The 21,361-nt window shown below is 45.6% G+C and overlaps 2 protein-coding genes across 4 annotated transcripts in view; both read right to left on the bottom strand.

The window, feature by feature from the left end:
• Nucleotides 1-5,109, bottom strand: part of Pygo1 (pygopus family PHD finger 1) — a 29,227-nt gene extending 24,118 nt beyond the window's left edge. For all 3 annotated transcript variants that reach the window (XR_012909993.1, XR_012909992.1, XM_075965290.1), the window contains exon 1: nt 4,220-5,109. Coding sequence is in view for 1 of the 3 variants with exons in the window: in XM_075965290.1 (XP_075821405.1) it covers nt 4,220-4,268 (49 nt within the window). In the remaining 2 variants the exon portion in view is untranslated. The remainder of the gene's footprint in view (nt 1-4,219) is intronic.
• Nucleotides 5,110-14,410: 9,301 nt separating this feature from the next.
• Nucleotides 14,411-21,361, bottom strand: part of Prtg (protogenin) — a 108,061-nt gene continuing 101,110 nt past the window's right edge. Inside the window, exons 17-20 of the mRNA XM_075967753.1 lie at nt 20,187-20,307; nt 18,542-18,704; nt 15,419-15,523; nt 14,411-14,818 (exon numbers count right to left, since the gene is read on the bottom strand). Coding sequence (XP_075823868.1) covers nt 14,411-14,818; nt 15,419-15,523; nt 18,542-18,704; nt 20,187-20,307 — 797 coding nt within the window. The remainder of the gene's footprint in view (nt 14,819-15,418; nt 15,524-18,541; nt 18,705-20,186; nt 20,308-21,361) is intronic.

A 21,361-nucleotide genomic window follows, 5' to 3' on the forward strand; every position in this document is an offset into this window, starting at 1 on the left:
CCTGCTGAGTCATCTTGAGTTTTTGTAAGATTTATCTTTGTTATTATTTTAAATTATGTGTTTGTGTATGTGTTTGAGTGTGAGTGCAGGTGTCCTTGGAAAGAAAAAAGCTTTGATCCCCGTGGAACTTAAATTTCGGGCCCTGGTAAGCTATCCTGGTAAGCGCCTGTGTGCTGAGAATTCAGCTTGGGTCCTCCGCAAGAGCAGGGAGCACTTGTAACTACTGAGTCACCTCTCCAGTCCCCATATTCCCATATTCTATATTACTTTCTCTTTTTGAGTCAGACTCATTTACAGATGAAGTTAATATTTGTAAAATAAAATAAAATAAAAAATAAAAAGAAACAGTGAAGGTTTCTTTCAAAACAAGGGCCTTTCTGTAGAGCCCTGGCTGTTCTGGAATTACTATGTAGACCAGCTATGTAGACCAGGCTGGTCTCAAACTCACAGAGATCCACCTACTCTGCCTCCTGAGTGATGGGATTAAAGGTGTGCTCCACAATATCGTTTTATATTAATTTTTTTTTGGTTTTTCGAGACAGGGTTTCTCTGTGGCTTTGGAGCCTGTCCTGGAACTAGCTCTGTAGACCAGGCTGGTCTCGAACTCACAGAGATCCGCCCGCCTCTGCCTCCCGAGTGCTGGGATTAAAGGCGTGTGCCACCACTGCTTGGCTCTATATTAATTTCTTAACAATTCATTTAAGGTTCTGGAGAGATAGCTCAGGGGTTTAGGGTACATGCTGCTGTCGCAGAGGACAGGAGTTCGGTTTCTGTCACCCAAGACAGTTCCTGTCGTAAGGTTGCTCACGAGTGTAACTCCAGCTCCAGGGCATCACATGCCCTCTGCTTTCAAGATCACCGGTACTCATGTGCACATACACCCCTATCTATACATAAACTGAAATAAATCTCTTTAAAAAACAATTCATTTCAATTGAAATATATGTATATATATATAAAAGACAGTGATATACATATATGTATGTAAATCTTTTCCTAAACCAGGAATCTAATGAAATTTTTGTGACATACATGAAGTAAACACATAACCATTACAAAGGTCTGCCCGTAAAGAGCAAGTAGTTGGGACTCTCTGAAAAGCGCTACTCAAGAGTCTATGCCCTATAAAAGCCACAACTTGCAGTCTCAAAAAAACTGTATAGTTACAACAACAACCCAGAGCAGCTAATTTCAATAGAACTGTGCTTCATACAAGCTCAGATAGTAGCCGCATGTGCTCATGCATGCCTGCAGTCCCCACTCGGGAGACTGAGGCAGGGGGATGCCTGGTTTGAACCAGCTTGGACCACATAACATGAACCTTTTTTAAAAAAAAAAACAAAAAACAAGAACAACAAAGGAACACAGAACCTTTAAGGACTACGAACCAGTCCCAAGATGTCTGTTAAAACTGATGTATTTGGAAATAAGTTATTATAAAAACACTCACCGTGAAGTAAAAATATTGATTGTGTGTTTTTAACAGTGATTCTTGTAGTTTGGGATTCAACTCTTAGACTATTCTTGAGCTGAGAATTGAGCCCATTCCCTACCGCGGATGTGGGACTTAATGCTGCAGGAGCAACAAGAGATACTGCAACAATGCAAAGGATTACCTGTGTTCTTGCCCACACGATGAGATACCGACGGATTCTACTTAGCCTTACATTTGGTTAGGACTGACAGCTAAGATCACAGGCATAAACCAGAGAGCTCTTTCCTTTCCTTTAATCCCAAAGCAATTTATAATAATAGACAAAATTGTATTGCAAAAATCTCGGGGGAAAACTACATCTCGGAAAGGCGTAAGCCTTAAAGGCTGTGGCACCTCATAATCACAAATAAAACAGGGGTATGGTATTTCTCCAATTGGGGTATTGGGGCACACACCTTTAATCCCAGAACTCCCTGAAAAGGCAGGTAGATCTCTATGAGTTCCAATCACACAGATAGTCAGTTCCAGGAGAGCCAGGGCTACACAGTAAGACACTGCCTCAAAAAAACTAAACAAAACAAAACACAAACAAACAAACAAACAACCCCCCACCACCACCACAACAAAACTGACGAAATGGAAGGCTATCTGGACATCAAGCCTTTAAAAGCAACGCTCTGCTATAAGTTAGAACTTCTGCTGAAATGATTGAAAAGTCCAGTTCTCTTTTTCTGCATGTCTCTGTGCACATGGAGGTCAGGGGCTGATCCCTCCACCCCACCCATTTTTTGAGACAGGGTTTTTCTGTGTAACAGCCCTGGCTGTCTTGGGACTGTTTCGTAGACCAGGCTGGCCTCGAACTCACTGAGATCTGCCTGCCTCTGCCTCCCAAGTGCTGGGATCAAGTGTGCGCCACCACTTCCCGGCCAAGAACTGATTCTTGATTGTTTTCTTTTCTTTTCTTTTTTTTTTTTTTTTTTTTTGGTTTTTTGAGACAGGGTTTCTCTGTGGTTTTGGAGCCTGTCCTGGAACTAGCTCTTGTAGACCAGGCTGGTCTCGACTTACATATCTTGGCAGGGTCTCTCACCTGAAACCCAAAGCTCACCGAGTCAGGTGGTCTAGCCTGCTCTGGGGATCGCCTGTCCCCCCTTCCACCTGCCTAAATGACAGGAAAGTTGCCACACTCGCCTGGCTTTTACCTAGGTGCTGGGGACCTCACACTTGTCATACAAACGCTTTGTCCTCAAGCTCCAGAAAGGGGAATTCTACCTAAAAAGCTGAGAAAACATCTTTTGGATCTCACAGTGTTGGTATCGTGAGGCAGTTATGTTTCCTCCAGTCACACTAACCAAAACATCAATGGATGCCTAAGTCAGTTAAGTCAAGCGGAAATTTATCTTACTAGTCACTGATGTGTGGGTACCTTACCTTTGTTTGAGTGAAAGCATTGCTGCAGTAGGCTCCCTGCGCCAGCCCCTTCCCCCCAGTCCTACTTTCTATGTAACACTCAGATAAACCCTATTAGAAACTCGGTCACTGCTCTGTTCACAAAACTGTTCAGTCCTTTCTCAGATACCTCAGAGAAAAAGCCTCTTTCTCTTGGACAGGGTATGCAGCCCTAGTTGGCCTGGACCAGGCTAGCCTCAAACTCACAGCGATCCACATGCCTCTGCCTCTGGAGTGCTGGAACTAAATGCCTACCAACCACTCTGGCAAAAGTCAAAACATTAATGACTCCCAAGACACACTCCCCTAACCTTAGCCCACCAGAACTGGAAGTTCTGTCTATAGTGGCTCAGCTTGCCACAGTTACCACAGCTTCCTTTCCAGTGCTTGGATACACAGGCTAACCAGACTTGGGTTCCTTTTGCCTGGAGTGCCTTTCCTTCCCCCAGGTATGACTGGGATTGTGCGATCTTCCTCTCAGCCGTCTTCCAGATGAGCCTTTCATCACCCTGTCTCCCCTCCCGCCGGTCTTTTCTACCCCCATTTCATGGTTTCATAGTTTGCACAGTATCTGACCATGTATGTTGTTTACTGAGTGTGTGCACTCCTGCGTGAAGAACATCTATCTACGTTCTGTATTCAGTGTTTTAACCTGTGCCAAGAGCAGTACCTAGCACACAGTACATGTTCAACAAATATTTGCACAATGAACAAACTTGTAGACTCTCAGACTTAGAAACCCATCCGGAGCTGGGAATAAGAGCTGGCGGGTAGCCACACATTCCCAGATGGTATTTGGTGGTGTGTGTTTTAAACTTACATGCAGTACCTTTTGTTCAGCACATCCTTCTCTCTGATTTTTTTGAGACAGTAAGAGGCATTCAAATTCCTTACTAGTTTGCAAGGAAGAAAACCAATGATGCAGAAAGCTGATTTCTGGATGATTCGATTCTTAATCTTATTGGTTAATAAAGAAAACGCCTTCTGAATGTATCTAGTTTCTCTCCCTAAACTAAAGAAAAATATAGCGAATATGTGTTGCCTTTTGGAGGGAGGTGCTTCCTCAAAGCGCCTCAACTCTCTAGCAGTACAACTTAGTTTTCTGGGGGGTGGGGGTGGGTATTGTTCGCGGGTGTCTCTTTTTTGCCCCGAGGTGTCTATTGTGCTGTACGGTGGGAAGCAGGAAAGGAGTCTGGTAGGAAGGGATGCTGAGCGCCGCACGTCTGCACACAAAGTGGGGACCCCGCGCGCCTGGGGCCGCGCACTTAGGCCTGGGCCGCCACGGTGGCCTCAATGTGGCCCCGCACTCCCCCGGTCCTCCCGACCCTGCTCGGTTACCTCGAACTCTCTTTAGCGCGATGGGCTCCTTGTCCTGTTCCGCTGACATTACCGACCGCCGCGCATGGCTCGCCCCTGGGCCGCGGGAAGCCGGCGTCTTTGATGCGGTGGCCCCTCCTCCTCCGGGTCCTCCTTCTGGTCCTCCGGGTCCTCCTCCTGGTCCCCGGGGTCCTCCCGGCCGAGCTCGGAGCCCAGGCCGGCAGGGCCGCGGACCGACTTTGAAAAGTTTGGGAGGCGGCGGCCGAGGCCTCGGGGCTCCGCACACACGCGGGGCTCAGCCGGGCTCAGGGCCGCGGCCTGGGGGCGGCGCCCGCGCCCGGCCCGCAGAATACGCGCGCCCTGGGCCGCGTTGCGCTGCGCTCCGCCCGCGCGCGGGGGAGACGCGGCCTCCGCGGACACAAAAGCCCCCCGGCCTGCAGTGGCCGCTCGGGGGACGTGGCGCGGTCCCGAGGCCTCCCCGCCCCGCCTGTGCTCTACAACCCAGCACGGGGCCGGGCCTCGGGGGCGGGGACCCAGGGCGCGCGGAGCCCCGCACCCTCACCCGCACGGAGCTCCGGGGCCGCGGCCTCGCTTGCGGAGTGCGCTGCGCTCCGGGGCCGTGCGCACCAGGCCCCGCGTTAACCCTGCACCCCTATGCGCCGGGGTCCCTGCGCCCTCCAAGGCCCAGTACCCCCAGCTCTGCGTCTCCCGTCTGCATCCCGCAGCTCGGGCTCCACGCTCTCCGCTGCCCTCCAAGGCCCAAGACTCCCTGGTTCCGCGCACCCCGTGCAGGGCGCAAGGGCGCAACGTCCTGCTCTGCGCTCCCCGTCGCCCTCCAAGGCCCTAAACCCTCCAATTCTGCGTCCAGCTCCTCTGCGCCCCGGGCTGCTCTCTGCCCTCCAGTCTCCAAGATCCCCGGCTCCACGCCTCTCTGCACACCCAGCCCCAGCCTCCCCAAGGAAACAGCAGCTCCCAACTTCATCCCAGCCCCAGCAGGCATCTTGGCCTCGCAGTCGGATTTCAGGAAAACTTTGTCAGATAAAGTGGCATAGTTCTTAGGTGGGTGTGTGGACGCCCCACATTCCCCGTGCCCGTGGTTCGAACTCGTGTTTCTTTAACGCCCCCTGCCTTGGATATGTAATAACTGGGCTCTTCAAAATAGGGAATTAACAGTAGAAGAGCATTGGGAAAAGGGACCATACATGGGCAAGTTGTAGGGAGATTCCCCCTACGCCAAACCAAGGAGATTATAAATTAGATTTGACTGGTAGTTCACACTTTCCCCTTGGGCTATGTGACCTGGGACAAATGAGGCACGCACTCTTGAGTTCAGTTTCTGATTTATCAAGTGAGTGGTGCTTCATCTCTAAGATGCCTTCTAACTCTGACATTCTTTGATGAACTTTTATGAGGTTTTCTGGTTTGTTGTTAGGTTTTTCTAGTTACTGTACTAAGAGCAACTAGGTGCAGACTACTCTTCAGTTAGGTAAACCACAGTTTGTTTCTACATCTAACCGTAGACAAGTACTCCTTAAGCTCAAGAGGACCTATAACTAACCAAATGGGAGTCTCATCTTTCTATAGACAAGACTTACAGACCTTACAGACAAGGCATTCTAGTGCCCAGGCAATGCCCAAGGTAAAACCCTACATTAGCTGCTTTAGGAAAAGAATAGCCTAGCTGTAGCTGGTGGTGGTGCACGGCATTAATCCTACCACTCTGGAGGCAGAGGCAGGTGGATAACTGTGCTCCAAGCCAGCCAAAGCTCCACACTGAAACCTTGTTTCAAAAAGCAGAATACTGAATATTGCCCTCCAGATAAGCACGAGGACCTGAGTTAGGACATGGTGCTTTTACACAGATATACACACACTCTTCATACTTTTGTGTCTGTCATGGTCTTTCACTCCCGTCGCCCCTGGGAGATGCCAGATGCTTATGACGAGTTGTCACTTGGCCTCAGCACACTGATCAAGCCTCATGGATACAAACCTTTAAGTGTCAAAGGAAGGCTGACCTAGCATCATATTGACACCGTCTTGCAGACATGGAGAAAACCATCAGTTTGTCAGGATCTAGGATTAGTGAGGCGACTAGCATCAGGGCACACTTGTGAGGAATGAGTTAGATTATGTTAACTAAGGTGGAAGACCTTAGTCATGGGCGGCACCATCCTACTTTTCGGGGGCTTGGATTGAATAAAGAGAAAGGGAGCTGATCTTTCTGCTTCCTGACTGGGGATGTGATGTGATTGGGCGCTTCATGCTCCAGCCTCGTGATACCCATCATGATAGATGCTGCGCTCAGCCTGTGAGCCACAAGCCCTGCCTTTCTTACGCTGCTTTGGTTAGGCATTTTGCTACAGCATAGACAAGTCACTACTAATACACGCTTTTTCCACCCAACTCTCATCTCCCCAGTATAATTTCTCTCAAAAACGTCCCTTCACCTTGCTGTAGTCAAATCCATGAGACCTGAGTTCCAGAGTTGATCTTCACCCCTCAACCAGGTTTCATTCTTCAGAGTGACAGTCTCAGTGCTGAGACCCAGGCTTCAGATACAAAGAAGACTCATCCAGAACCAATGGGTACAGCCAAGAATAGAATTGAGGCCAACATGCATTTCCAAGGTATGTGTGGGCACAAGTAGACATATGTGGAGACCAGAGGACAAATTTCGGAAGTCAGTTCTCTCCTCCCACTGTGTGGTTCTGGGGATTGAACTCAGGTCATTAGGATGGCAGCAATCACCTTTACCCACTAAGCCATCTCTTCAGGCCCTGTATGTCTTCCTAATGTAAGTGTTATATGCCCAGGTACTATTGTGCTGTACCCATGAGTGCTTGTTCCTTATTTTTGTTTTTGCACATGCTCAGTCACTTTTACTTGGGTCCCAGCATTAACCGGTCATCTGACTGGACCACTTTTAACCACTGAGTCACCTCTCCAGCTCCAACTTTAGATGTTCTTAAAGAGAAGGTTTCCAGGCTTCTCCTGTCATCCCAAACCCTCATTCTGGCATCTTCTTCATGGAGTCAATGCCTTGTGGACCTGAACGTGCCCAGAGCCTTTGGGTCACCTCATGTTTGCTTCCTGAACGTGCACCAACCAACAGGAATGGAAAAGGTGTGTGTTCTTGCCATTATACAGTACACGCCACGTGGCTACAATTCTTAAAGGGAGGCCGGACGCAGGAATACGCACTTAATAAGTCATCCCTTCCAACTGTTCTGATGTCCACTCTCTAGTCTCCAAAGAAGGAAAACACGTACCATTTGCTTTTTAACTAAGGAAAAGTTTTATTTAAACTGTGCAATCCATCAGTATGTAGACAGCAGTTTTCATAAACATTTTGGCATTTAAACTTTCATTCACTTTTTGGCATGACCTGTAGGGCAGAATACAAACCACACGGGGTAGTGGACGGATACTAGGAAATATTTGCTATCATGCTAGGAACAGAAAACAAACCCACATCGTTAAACAACATATGTTTTAAGAAGACGTTTTAAAAAATACATTCAAAAATCAAGACAAACATTCACCATCTTCACGCAATGGAGTCTGCTGAGCTGGTCCCCTGAGTCAAGTAGAAATCAAATGTAGCTCAGCTCCACAGTCCACGCTGAAGCCGGCAAATGCTGCCCTTACAAGGAAGCAGAGAGTGGCAGGACCCAGAACACCTACTACAGAAAATAACTTAACTGGCTCCCACACTTCATTAAATTCACATCTTTGAAATAGAAAAAAAAATCCTACACGTACAGACATCAACTTTTGTTCAATGACAGTAACAGACAGACAGATTTTCTTAACACCTGTCCTACACTCTAGCGAGGGGCTAAGACAATGTCTGTGTTCAGGCTTACCACCAGGAAAGGGTTTTAGTCTGGGAATGGAACAGATAACACAGAATGTGGCAAATAAGAAACTCTATGACAGCAGGAAGAGTAGCTTTGTTTTTTTAAGAGAGTTCAGTAGGAAAAGAAACATTCTTTCTAAAGGTTTAAGTCAAGAATGTATTTATTAGAAACTTGAGGAAACCTGTAAGACTTTGCAGGCCATCGATGGAGCGAAGCTGGCTGATGAGAACAAGGAAAGAGTGCATTTGTTAGAAATGAAGAAGAGGTTGGGAGGATGGTACACCTTTAATCTGAGGAGCGAAGCTGGCTGATGCAAACAAGGAAAGAGTGCATTTGTTAGAAATGAAGAAGAGGTTGGGAGGATGGTACACCTTTAATCTCAGCGCTCAGAGGCTATGTTCAAGACACTTAGCTTTTCCGTATTGAGCCTCTCCTCCTGGCTAGCATCCTGTGAATGGAAACAGCTTTCTCTCTCTGCTAAAGAAATCCCGAATATCAGTCAGGGTAGAATTCGAAGTCATCCTTCAAAACTGAAAGGAGGCCAGCTTGAGATAACCAGACATTAGAACGAACTAGAGCTTTGGGGTCTAAAACATCCAGGAAAAGAACAACTAGAAGATGAAGCAGGTGGAAAAGTTCGGCACATCCTAGGAACTACCTGTGCTGACGGAGTGAGGCGAGGCAAGGGCCACGGGAAGCTTCAGAGCTGACCAATTAGAAGGTGGAACATCCGTCACTGTTTAAGTGAAGGCAGAAACTAGGCTGCAAGGCAGTACATACCAGTGTGTTTGGAAAGAAAGCAAAGGGTGATTCTGCCGTCTTGCTCATCTATCTAGGATCCCTTATGCGTTGAGTCCTTTCCTCAGCCCCGCTCCAGCATTATCATTTGAAGAGAGAAAAAAGGTTTCCAAAACTTTCTGATGAATCCAACATAGTTGGAGGCAAAGATTTTTTTTCCCTCTCTGAAAACATAGATAAGATCTGGAGTGGAGTTAGGAGCCAGGCCACGGTAGCATATGCCTTTAATCCCAGCATTTGGGAGGTAGAGGCAGGTGAATCTCTGAGTTCAGGCCAGCCTGGTCTACAGAGCGAGTACCAGGACAACCAGGGCTACACAGAGAAACCCTGCCTCAAATCCCCCACTTAAAAAAAAAAAAGTAAAAGAAAAAGTTGAATTGGCTTTGAGGGGGTTTTAGAGACAGATTTTAATGCACTTTGAACAAACTACAGGGCCTATTTTTTCCAGTCTTTGACATTTTAAAGGTGCTTCCAGGGGAAAGGGAACATCAGATTTGCTATATCTTGAAAACCTAGTACCAAGCTTCTGAGAGGAATTCCGCAGAATTGACGGATCTGTAGTAGGAAAACAATGACCACTCAGAAGTCTACAGAGGAACCCTCAGAACCTGTGAGAATCCTACAATACATGACAGAAGAAACTAAGGACATCATCTTGGACAAAGAAGGCCAGAATAATCTAACCAAATGAATACTCAGAACCAAAGAATCTTTCTTTCTTAGGGTCAAAAAAAGAGAAGGAGAGGGGTTATGTTGCTGGTTTTGAAGAAAAATGAGTTCACAGTCTTTAAAAGCTGAAGACAAGGGACCGGCTTCTTCTCTCGGCTCTCAGAGGGAAGACAGCCCCCTTGGCAGCTTCATCTTATCCTATAGCTGGGCCGATGGCCCACACCTGTCATCTCGGGAGTATGAGGCAGGAGGAGCACCACCAGTTCAAAGCCAGTCTGGTTTCCATAGCAAGTTCCAGGATGGCAGAATTTCAGAGCAAAAAAACCTTCCTCAAAAAGGGAAAGAGTTCTGACCGCAGAGCTGTAAGATACTTAGGCGCTGCTGCTTGCAGCCACTAAATTGGTGATGGTTTGCTGGGAAAGCGGCACAGAACCCACCTGGTAGAAAAGCCGGTAACACACACATTGCATTAGCCTGGGCACTCACATCCTGAGCATAAGCAACCCAGCACAGAACCTACGGCTGCCTTCTAAACATCAATAAAATCCACAATCAGATGAACGGCTGAGCATGGCGGTCTCCAGAACCCGCCGCTCTGCGCTCACAGATCGCAGGGGTGATTTTTGACTTCAACCAAAGCAGTTTTATCAGAGACACACGTAGCAAATGTTCAGGCAGAAAATATGCAAAACACATGGTTGGCCTCAGAAAAATGACAGCTTTTGACAATACAGTTCAAACTTTTGTCCCCCCTCATCTGGTATTCGAAACGGACACCTGCTATGCAAGTGTACAGAAGCGAATCGGTCACAACATTAACTGACCGACTCATGGGCGGTAACGTTTCCTGGAACGGCACCCCTCGCCTTGTTTCGCTACGTACAGCAGGCAGGACTGGACCTCAGATATCTGCCTACTGCGATTGATCAAAGGAGTGCACCATGCTGCCATGCTCGCTTTTGAGGACACAAAGAACTCTTTCCAATGGTGTCTTCCTAAGGACTTCAGCAGTGCTCCTGAGTCGTCGGCCATGAGCCTTTAAAAAAAATTTTTTTTTTCAGAAGCCCTCCAGAAAGCACAGACATGATGCACACACAGTCACTGCCGCTTTGCTGGCGGGGCTTGTTTTTGAGGTAATGGCAAGAAAGCCTGTAACATGTCACCAGCATCTAAACTCTTGGTACTTTTCAAAACATCATTTAATAGATAAATATGTCTTTTTATAAATCTCTAGATTCTACATTAAAAAAAGTCATTCTCTTCACCCAGATTTCCACTAGAGATTAAGCTCAGCTCCTTTGGTGCAATGAAAACCTTATCATTTAGGAACCCCATTTTAACTCAAAGCGCCGCCCACCCAAACAGTGGCCCGTTTCATTTGCCTTCCTCCAGCTGCCTGAATAACCAGAGAATGACTTTATGTAGGAATGCAGACTATACGGAGGATTTAGGGGCTCCCATGTACCCAGGGACAGAGGAGCCTGATGTTCTAGCTGGTGACCGTCACACTCACGGGGCCTTACGGAAGAAGCACAGCACCATTTATCAAAAATATCCCCGTGAATAAACCAGTGGATTTCACTGAAAATCTGGACACAGAGGAAAGGGTCTGGAGAGATGCTTCATTAACATAAAAAATAACAAATAAGAGTTCAATGTAGCTAAATTTCTCTATATTCGGAGGTAACCTTAAATATCTTTGGTTTTTAATTTCTTTTTATTTGCTGATATAAAGTACTCGAATAAAAACACTGATAAATACCAATATAACTGTATTGCCTTTAACTATGTAAACTTAGCTTTTCGTCTTTTCTTTTTGCCACTAAAGCTAGATTCCCTATCTGCTTCTAAATAAATTTATTTTAAATCTGCTCATCTTTACTTACAGGCTAAATGATATATTTTAATGGTCTTTGGTATGAAAATACTGATGAGCAGTATATTGTAATATTTGACATTAAAAATGACAGGCAGGTTATCAGTACTTCTAGCAAATATGTCTTTAGAAAATGAAAGTTACCAATTTGCATACCAGCCTATCTGGAGTTGAAATATGATGAAGTAATGGTACCATAAGAAAGAAATGATAACCTTAATATTTTAGTTAGAATTTCGTACTTCAGACTTCACAGAAGCTTGCTTTCACCAAGCCAAAAGCCTCTGTTTAACATTAAATACCTTATTCCACGAGATCAAAATATTTATTCTTAGTGATAAGATTTGGTTTTTTTTCCCCTCCAACAAGCAATTTCAAAAATTTGAAAATACATTAATACTATAGAGTTAAAGATTTCTTCGCTTGTTGAAGGAAAAAAAAGCTACAGTCGAAATACTTTGTAACCATCTGTTGGCAAGGAAATTACAACTTACTTTTAAACACTCTGGAGACAGTAAGGTAGTTAATATCACTAGTCTAATTATCTGTAACTATCAATATAAACCCTACAGTTTAGGGTCAGAAATTACTTGAAATTGAGGCTATTTATAGCTGTTTCTAGTGAATTGGATTTAGGGTAATTATAATAGAAATTTCATTTTTCTACTGGAAATTCTTTGGTAACAGGATTGTGACAGAAAAGTCTGCATAACAATAGAATGAAAAGGCTAAAAAATGAACTAGCAAATAGCTATAAGCTAAAAGTCTACAGTAACTAAGGGCCGATTCATCGAAACACAGGGCACGTTCTTTTGGAACAGCATCCCCTCGGACCCTTTCAGAGGACCCAGGCAGAGAACACAGTTCAAACGCACATGGCCCTCAACCTGAAGCGTCACCTTGACATTTTGTTTGCTTCTGAAGATTGAAAACAACCGCTCCCATCATACTCTTCATTTTAGATACTGATAGACGTTGGCCCACATACTTAACTACGAACCAAACAACACCATACCCTGTCAGTGCGCCCGCCCATGCGTCATGAGCTCAAGAGAAACAAAAACAAAACAAAACAAAATTCCCTGAGTACAGGAAAGAACAATAACACTAGAATAACTTTAAAGAGAGGTAGTATAAACAGGAGTGCGAAGGCACGGGAAGCCCCTTTTCTAGCCTCCCATCATTTACCTAAAGCTCTGCTTTTTTTTTTCCTTTCTCTTTTTTTTCTTTTCCCATTTTGCCCAAAAAGCCCACAGTGAAAGGGACAGGACTGCGCTCAGAAGTGGCAGCCGTGGGTCCGGTTCTAAGGATGCCCGATTTGGCACAAACCTTAGAATCACACGGCAAGGCCATCAAGGGAGTCGAGAGCGTGGTGATTATCCAGCAGGTCCCTTGACTTTAGGGCTCCATTTGGCAGGACCTGTCCCATCTGTGCCGGGAGGGTTTCAAGGGGAAAACCCACAGAGGGGCCTTCTTTGAAAATAAAACTCAGAATCCATTTCCAAAAACGTGGGGGAGGGTGAACCCCATGATTCTGAAAGGCTAAGGACATGCCACTCTTTCAGGTATCTCTTTTTTTCTCTCCCTCCCATGAGGCTCAGCACAGGAGTTGTTCCTCATGGCTGAGAAGGCCTGCTCTAAGGGCTTGCTGACTTCAAACCAGGGAGAGGATGAACTCACTCCTGGAGTTAGTGGGACAGTAAGCCAAGAGGTCAGTCACCGGGTTGGTGCGGTACAACATCCCCGGGGCCAACCTGCGCTTCCAAAGGAGAACAATGCTAACAAGGTGCCAGATAACGTTAGAGCTATCAGTGAGAGCCAAGCTTTGTTAAGGCAAATTTTTGGTACCCTTTATCCTAAACATCTTCATGAATATTAAAAAGGTATAAGGCAAATTTTTTCATAATAATATCCTGGAAGGCACTGCTTATTACAAAAACCTCAAGTTCATCTTATTTTCTATTGCTTCGTGTATCTTCATTCTCAATACTTCATGGCATTTCTTCGCCCCATTTGAAGCCAAACTGGGACTTTTTTTTTCCAAGACGGGGTTTCTCTGTAGCTTTTGGAGCCTGTCCTGGAACTAGCTCTTGTAGACCAGGCTGGCCTCGAACTCACAGAGATCCACCTGCCTCAGCCTCCCGAGTGCTGGGATTAAAGGCGTGCGCCACCACCGCCCGGCTGAACCATTCCAAAAAAAAAAAAAAATCCACTTTTCTACATTGTGTTTTGCAGCTAGCTCGGAAACTCTGAAGTTGTTCTGCAAAAGAGACAGCGCAGCCCTTGACCAACTGTGGGGCCAAAGAGAAGGTGGCTGAAGGCAGGCTGGTGTGGGCTGGAGCGAAGGATTCCTGCTCTGGCACTCCAATCCCAACAGCCTGGCAAGGATATGATCCCTATGTGCTACGGAATGGTTTGCTTCTCCAAGGAGACATCTTTGTTTCATCCATTCAAATAAATATAGTCCCGTATTTTCTCCTCACAGCCAGAGGTCACATTATCCAAATCATGCAGGTGTTACAGCTCTAAAAGAAAAAAAAAAAGAAAAAGAAAAAACAAAAAACAGAGCTTCAGATCAACATTCTTCCTCGTCTTGCCATCGGACTCCTCAGTCACACACATCACACACACAACGGACACACGGCGGCGTCACTACGAAGTCCTGCTGGCTATGCCGCTGCGAGAAGCCAGCCCAGGAGGAGGCAGCACAGTTCTTCAGAGTCCGCCAAAGCAAACTGAGGTAGCTATTCAGCAGAGGGCTCGGGCAGTCTTCCCTCCGCTCCAGTGATACATCTTAGAACCCAGTCAAGCATCCTGACTGCCCTTTTTCACATTGTTGACAATTGAAACATTCAAAATTCGTGCGCTTAAAAATAATTAAAAAATATTTTTAAAAGACGAAAAAAAAAATAAACAGTAAGACATCAAGATTTTCACAAAAGGCTTTGGCTCCCTGTTCATTGTCCTTCGAACAGACGCTTGTTGTGAATCCCTGAGCATAGCTGTCTAGATGGGAAACCCCTCAGCTGCAAAGCACGGCCCCGCGGACTCTGGTGGCTGTGGGGCCAAGGAGGAGGTCTGCTCGGCTGGCAAGGGCTCTGCAGGGTCTCCGCGCTTCTTCACGGCACCATCTCCATCAGAATCGCCACCGGCGAGAGAATTCGAGGTGGGGGGTGTGCCACTGATGACCGAGGACAGGTGGATCTCATCATTGGACTCGTGGGAGAACCTTCCAGAATCCCCCGTCTCGTGGCTGCCTTCACTGTTGGCCGAATGCTCAGCATCAAGGGCAGCCCCAAAGGGTCTTGGGAAGCTGGCGGTCTGGCCTGGGGAGCTGGGGGAGTCTTCCTCGCTGATCAGCACAGTGGTGCCTGGCTGGTAAAAGCACACGGGCTGGGTGAATCTTCTTGGAGTCTGGACAAAAACAGATGAGGGAGCAATGAGGCCACAGCTAGTTCACATGCACGGATAGAGATCGCCATTGTGAACGGATTGTTTGCATCCCTGTTTCCCACAGACAGCGGGGAGCATTCCTGAACTACTATACCAACTGAAATGCTACAACCTTCCTTGGTGGGGCTGGAGAGATGGCTCAGGGGTTAAGACCCGAGTGTAGTGCCTAGCACCCAACATCAGGTGATTGACGTGCCTGTAACTCCAGTTTCAGGTGATCCAACACCCTCTTCTGGCCTACGTACGCACGTGCATATCTCTACTTAGGTATACACACCCATAATTAAAAATTGAATCTAAAACAAACAACCCACAACCTTGGTTATTTTGATATAAGCTCATGTCCCTTTCTTTTCTTATGGTCCTCACGCCCCACTGAAAACCACATCTCTGATGACTGTCTCAACTGTCCTTTTGGCTATCACTCAACACAGCTCTTCACTGTCAGAATTGAACCACGTCGGTCAAAGATTATTGACTTTCACGTTCCCATTTCCCTCTTACTTCTAATTATCATTTTTATGTCATGGACACTAAATGATTCTCACATGGGCGAATTACCTGCTCAACTTTCATTTTCTTATTGTCTTGGAAAAAAAGCCACTTTTTCTTGGTGTTGTTTTTAACTATAGGACCATAGCTGTTGATGATCAGGTCAGTTCCTCCCTGAGGAAACACAAAGAGAAAACACCTCAGAATTAGAGATTGGATTTCACTGCAGGACCCACACAGAGATTTTAAATGTCTAAGGAGACAAAGGTCACAAACGGCACCTCTGTACATAGGAGCAAACATATTCAGGACATCTGTTTTGCCATCAAAATCACATCAGGGCTGGAGAGACGGTTCAGTGGCTAAGGGAACTGGTTGTTCTTCCAGAGGACCCAGGTTTAATTCCCAGCACCCACATGGTGGCTCACAACCATCCATAACTCCAGGGGGTCCTATGCCCTCTTCTGGCTTACACACACCAGGCACATACGTGGTGCTCAGACACATGTGAAGAAAAAAAAACAGCCATACACATCACAAGAAAAACATATGTTTATTTATTCTTTGTAAGACCGGGTCTCACTGTGAAGCTCATGCTAGCCTGGAGCTCATTGGCTTCCTCTCCAGACTCCTGTGTACTAAGGCATGACAGGAATGCACTCCAACGCCTAGCCTGGTTCACCTTCTGACCCTCTCTCTGACATGTTTTTGTTATAGCAAGCAAAAGTATGGAATTATGACAAGATATCAACGATCATTTGTGCATTTGTTCATTATATTCTCCATTCAACCTTCTTTGCATGACTGACATAGTTTAAAAGCAGTCGAGAGGAACAAGATCCTGGACCCAAAAGTAAGGTATCATCTGCAGGCCAACCAAGGGGACTGGCCAGGCCTCCAGCTGCTCTCCGCTTCTTTGACTTTAGATTCTGCCTCTCTTTCTCTCCATCTTCTCCTTCATTTTGTTTCTCCCCTACCTTTTCTTGTATCTGCTGCCAAACTGGTAATAACAGAACCACAATATATATTAGTATTTGCCAATTTTGGACTCTAGGGCCAAGGACAAAGTCCACTTGTACAGTGCGTGGCTGGTATGAAGGAAGCCCTGGCTTTGATCCCCAAGAGACAGAAGCTGAGGAATTCGTTCAAGGCTAGCTTTGTCTATGTAGTAAGTTGCAATCAGTATGGGTTACATGCCTTGAGGAAACACATGCATGTGCACGCACACACACAACCTTTTAGATTTTATGTCCTATATTAATTTGAAATAAGTTGAATGGGGCTTGATTTTTTAATTATAAAGTAAGAGCTAAAAGAGGCTTCAAACAACACAAATGCAACAGCAAAAATCAAATACCTTTTAAAATTAACAGAAACATGTGGGCAGGAGAAATGACTCAGCAGGAGAAAGGCACCTGCCACAGGTCTAATGACCTGAATTCAAGTCCCGAACCCCACCCAGCAGGAGAGAACTGACTCCCATAATCCTCTGGCCTCCACGTGAGCACCATGACATACAAATGCCCACATACATCAGAAACACAAAATAAAGAAATGCAAAGAATTAATATCCATGCTCCTAAAACTTGAAAATGTTTTCGTCATTGTTGACTTCAGGAAAGGGTCTGTGAAGGAAGGCTGATCACAGGGAGAAATCTCTTCCACATGGGGTTGGCTCTGCAGGACACAGGTGTGTGTGTGTGTGTGTGTGTGTGTGTGTGTGTGTGTGTGTGTGTGCGTGCTGTTGTGTGTGCTATGTCATCGTCTTTTCTAAGAATCCTTTAACAATCTAGAAAACCTTCTTTGCTGAGGCAGTGGACACACACCCAGAGCTGTGGGTGTCTGCAGTTAATAGTGACTAACACATGTCACATTAGTTACGGAGCAGCTATACGAAGAATATGACGAGGTGAGACAGAGTCAAGGTGTGGAATACACCTTTTACCCTAGCCCTGAGGAGACAGAGGCAGGTGGATCTCTGTGAGTTTGAGGCAATTTGGTCTACAAGGAGAGTTCCAGGATAGCTGGAGCTATAGAAAGAAACCCTGTCTCCGGAAAAAAACAACAAAACAAAACAAAACAACGATAACAACAATAACAACAAAAAGCCAAAGTTCTAGCTGGTGTCCATAGTGCTTTAACAAGCCTGGATAAGGACATAAAGAAGCGCCCTCTATTGATGCCTCATTGTAATATCTACTTCTGCAGACATACAAGAGAAAGCTCTTTAGGTGTGTATGCAAATCTTTGTTTGCTTGTTTATTTATTTCTTTGTTTGTTGTGTATTTATTACTTATTTTATTTTATGTGTACAGTGTTTTGCCTGTGTGTATGTATGTGTACCATGTGCCTCAGGAGGTCAGAAGAAGGAGTCAGATCCTTTGGAAGTAGAGTTACAGGTGGTTGTGAGCCACCATGTGGATGCTGGGAATGGAACCTAGGTCCTCTAGAAGAGCAAAAAATGCTCCTAAGTTCCAAGTCATCTCTCCAGCCCATACCTTTCTTATTTAAAAAAAATATTCTTTGGAGGTGACAAAGATGGCTCAATGGTTAAGCACACAGGCTGCTTTTTCAGAGAACCAGGGACACATCCCCTAGACCCATATGTTAGCTCATAACTATCTGTAACTCCAGTTCTAGAGGATTTGATGCTCTCTTATGCCGTCCTTGGGCACTGGGCACACACATGATGCAGAGACAGACATGCAGACAAAACACTCTCACATATAAAAGGTTTATATAAAAGTAAATTCTAAACCTTCTTTATATCTGGTGTACTCTGAGGATCGATACAGGCAATCATTAAACTCAAGGTAAAACCATTTAATAAAAGTGCTGATGCTGGGCTGGAGAGATGGCTCAGTGGGTAAGAGCACTGCCTGCTCTTCCAGAGGTCCTGAGTTCAATTCCCAGCAACCACATGGTGGCTCACAACCATCTATAATGAGATCTGGTGCCCTCTATAAATAATAAATAAATAAATCTTAAAAAAAAATAGAGGTGCTGATGCTAGAAGTGCAAGGAAGCCCAAATTATCACAGTAACTAATGATGGGGATCCCAGCTCCCAGAGCCCCGTCTAGTATGTCTGTCCCCACTCCTCCTCTGTGTTCCATCCTTTGTTCTTTCAACACACCCAGCACACGTTCCTGGTAAGTCTTCTTCACACAGGAGAGAAGCATACGCAGTGTACCTTCGCATCAATGAAGCTGCTCGGCATCATGGGTACCAGGGACTCTTCATTCTCCGAAGCTCTCTCCAGGTTCTTCCCCACGTCACTCCCCGTGGCTACAGAGGCGCTGGCTCGGGATAAGGGCTGGGTTCCATTCTGTGTTGTCTTGGAGGCAGATGACTTCCTGAAATATTAGTAAGGAAAGAAAGCCTTCTCATCTCATGGAAGATATGGGCAAGTGTACCAAATGTGGCATTTAATCACAACCTTCCTTTATTTTCTTTTATTTGAGACAGCAACTTGTGTATCCCAGACTGGCCTCAAACTTGTAGAAGAGAATGACTTTGAATTTACTTTTTTTTTTTTTGTTTTTAAAAATTTTACATTTATTGCCAGGTGGGAGTGGTGCATGCCTTTAATCCCAGCATTTGGGAGGCAGAGGGAGATGAACCTCTGTGGGTTCAAGGCCAGCCTTGAACAAATTCCAAGACAGGCTCCAAAGCTACACAGAAAAACCCCATCTCGGAAAAAAAATTTACATTTATTTATTTACTGTGTGTGTGAGCCACCGCTGACTTTCTGCAGTGCTGGGAATGAGCCCAGAGCTGCACGGTTTGAGCTGAGCCCTCTACTAACTGAGCTGGCTCCTCAGCCCACAGGTTTGGAAGCAAGGGGCTTCTCCAATGCCTACGTCTCAGATAATACATTCTGGATCTTTAGCGCTGCTCACTGCTGTAGTGTTTGTGATTCGCCCGACAGCTGATGGCTAACATGTCTGTATTTACTGCATTAGCCTGCGATTCTGGTCGCTTGTTCTGTGCTTCTCTTGGTGACTAACGCATGTCTGCTGCCACTTGAACATGAGATCATGAGGAATCCTCTGGAGAAGGCATGTGCCGGATCAAGTGTGCCTTTAAAACAGACACAAAAGCAAAAAACCAACGGCTTAAGAAGACTTCTCATTTTCTCAAAATGACTCAGAAATGCAGAAACCAAGTTCTCATTTAGGGATTTTTATTGGCACAGCATTTTTTTTGTCCAAATGGCAGGAAAATGATCTCAGTGTAAATTCAGCACATTCTGAGCTATAAAAACCCCATAACATTACACTCCTTTTAAGGAGGAAAATAACCCAGTTGATTCTACAAGGCCTTGATTTCAATGCGTTTCCTGCAGCTGCAGTCATTTAAATGTCTTTAACCATTATAGCATCTCTTTCTTTGAATACACACGTGTGTGTGTGTGTGGCATGCATGTGTGTTCACATATGTATGCATGTGGAGAGCTGAGGTTGACCCAGGTGTCAATCACTTCCCACCTCACATTTGCGGCTGAACCTGGAGCTCACCATTTCCACCAGACTGGCTGTTGAGCTGCAGCCATTTTCCTGCCTTTGCCTCTTGAAAGCTGAGATGATAGGAAGGCACCACTCCTGGCTGGCGTTTATGGGTTCTGGGATCTTTGGCTCTTACACTTGGCACTTTACCTGTGAGCCTACATCAGCAGGCTTTCTCTATGTGGCTTTGGAGCCTATCCTGGAACTAGCTCTTGTAGACCAGGCTGGCCTCGAACTCACAGACATTAGCCTGCCTCTGCCTCCCAAGTGCTGGGAGGCCTGCACTACCACTGCCCAGCTGACTTCAGCATCTTTACAAGGGAAACACACCTGGCTTTGCTTCGGTAGATCAAGATGAGAACGCAGATAAGGATGCAGGTCAAGGCTATGCCAACGCCTACTGCGATACCCGTCATTGACTTCTCGTCCAGATGGTAATAACCTGCATAAACTAGAAACATGACATGTTTACTCAATCAGAAGATGTTGCAGGAGGCCACCTGTTTGCTCCCGGCTGCTCAGCCCCAAAATAACCACACAGAAACTGTACTAATTAAATCACTGCTTGGTCTATTAGCTCTAGCTTCTTATTGGCTAGCTCTTACATCTTAATCTAACTCATTTCTATTAATCCATGTATTGCCATGTGGCTGTGGCCTACCGGCAAGGTTCCATCCAGTGTCTGTCCCTGGCAGGGCCACATGGCTTCTCCCTGACTCTGCCTTCTTTCTCCCAGCATTCAGTTTAGTTTTCCCTGCCTAGCTCTATTCTGCCCTGCTACAGGCCCAAAGCAGTTTCTTTATTCATTATTCATTCGTTAATGAACCAATAAAAATGACACCTATACAGAAGGACTTCCCACATCAAGAAGAAACAACCACATTTCACATATATGGTTGCTTTTCTGTAATCTGTCTTTATCTCACAGGGAAAGTTTTAGCACTCCATCTAAACAGAAAAGTCATGAACTGATCTTTGCCCGTGATTACAGAAGTCAATTTATTTTCTAGTACTGAAGATCGAGACCATATTTTGACAGCATACTATTATATCAAACAACGAACACCAATCTAGAATTTTATTTATTTGGTTTTTCTTGAGATAGGGTTTCTTTGTGTAGCAGCCCTGACTTGTAGACCAGGCTGGCCTCAAACTCACAGAGATCTGCCTGCCTCTGGGTGCTGGGATTAAAAGTGTGTGTCACCACTGCACAGCAAATTTATTTATTTTTAAATATTCTTTTTATTTTTTAATTTACATATGTGTCTGTGTATATGTACACACGTGTGCAGTGCTCACAGAGACTAGAATGCAATCTGATCTCCCAGAAGCTGGGACCCAAACTCTGACTTGGTTCTACCAAAATAGCTACCTCCTTCCTGTTCTTTTTTAAATTTCTGTATTGTATTGTTTCTCGAGACAGGGTTTCTCTGTGTAGCCCTGGCTGTTCTAGAACTCACTGTGTAGACCAGCTTACACAGATCCGCCTGCCTCTGCCTCTGGAG

The sequence above is a fragment of the Microtus pennsylvanicus genome, chromosome 3, assembly GCF_037038515.1.
Source record: "Microtus pennsylvanicus isolate mMicPen1 chromosome 3, mMicPen1.hap1, whole genome shotgun sequence".
Taxonomy (NCBI): Eukaryota; Metazoa; Chordata; class Mammalia; order Rodentia; family Cricetidae; genus Microtus; species Microtus pennsylvanicus.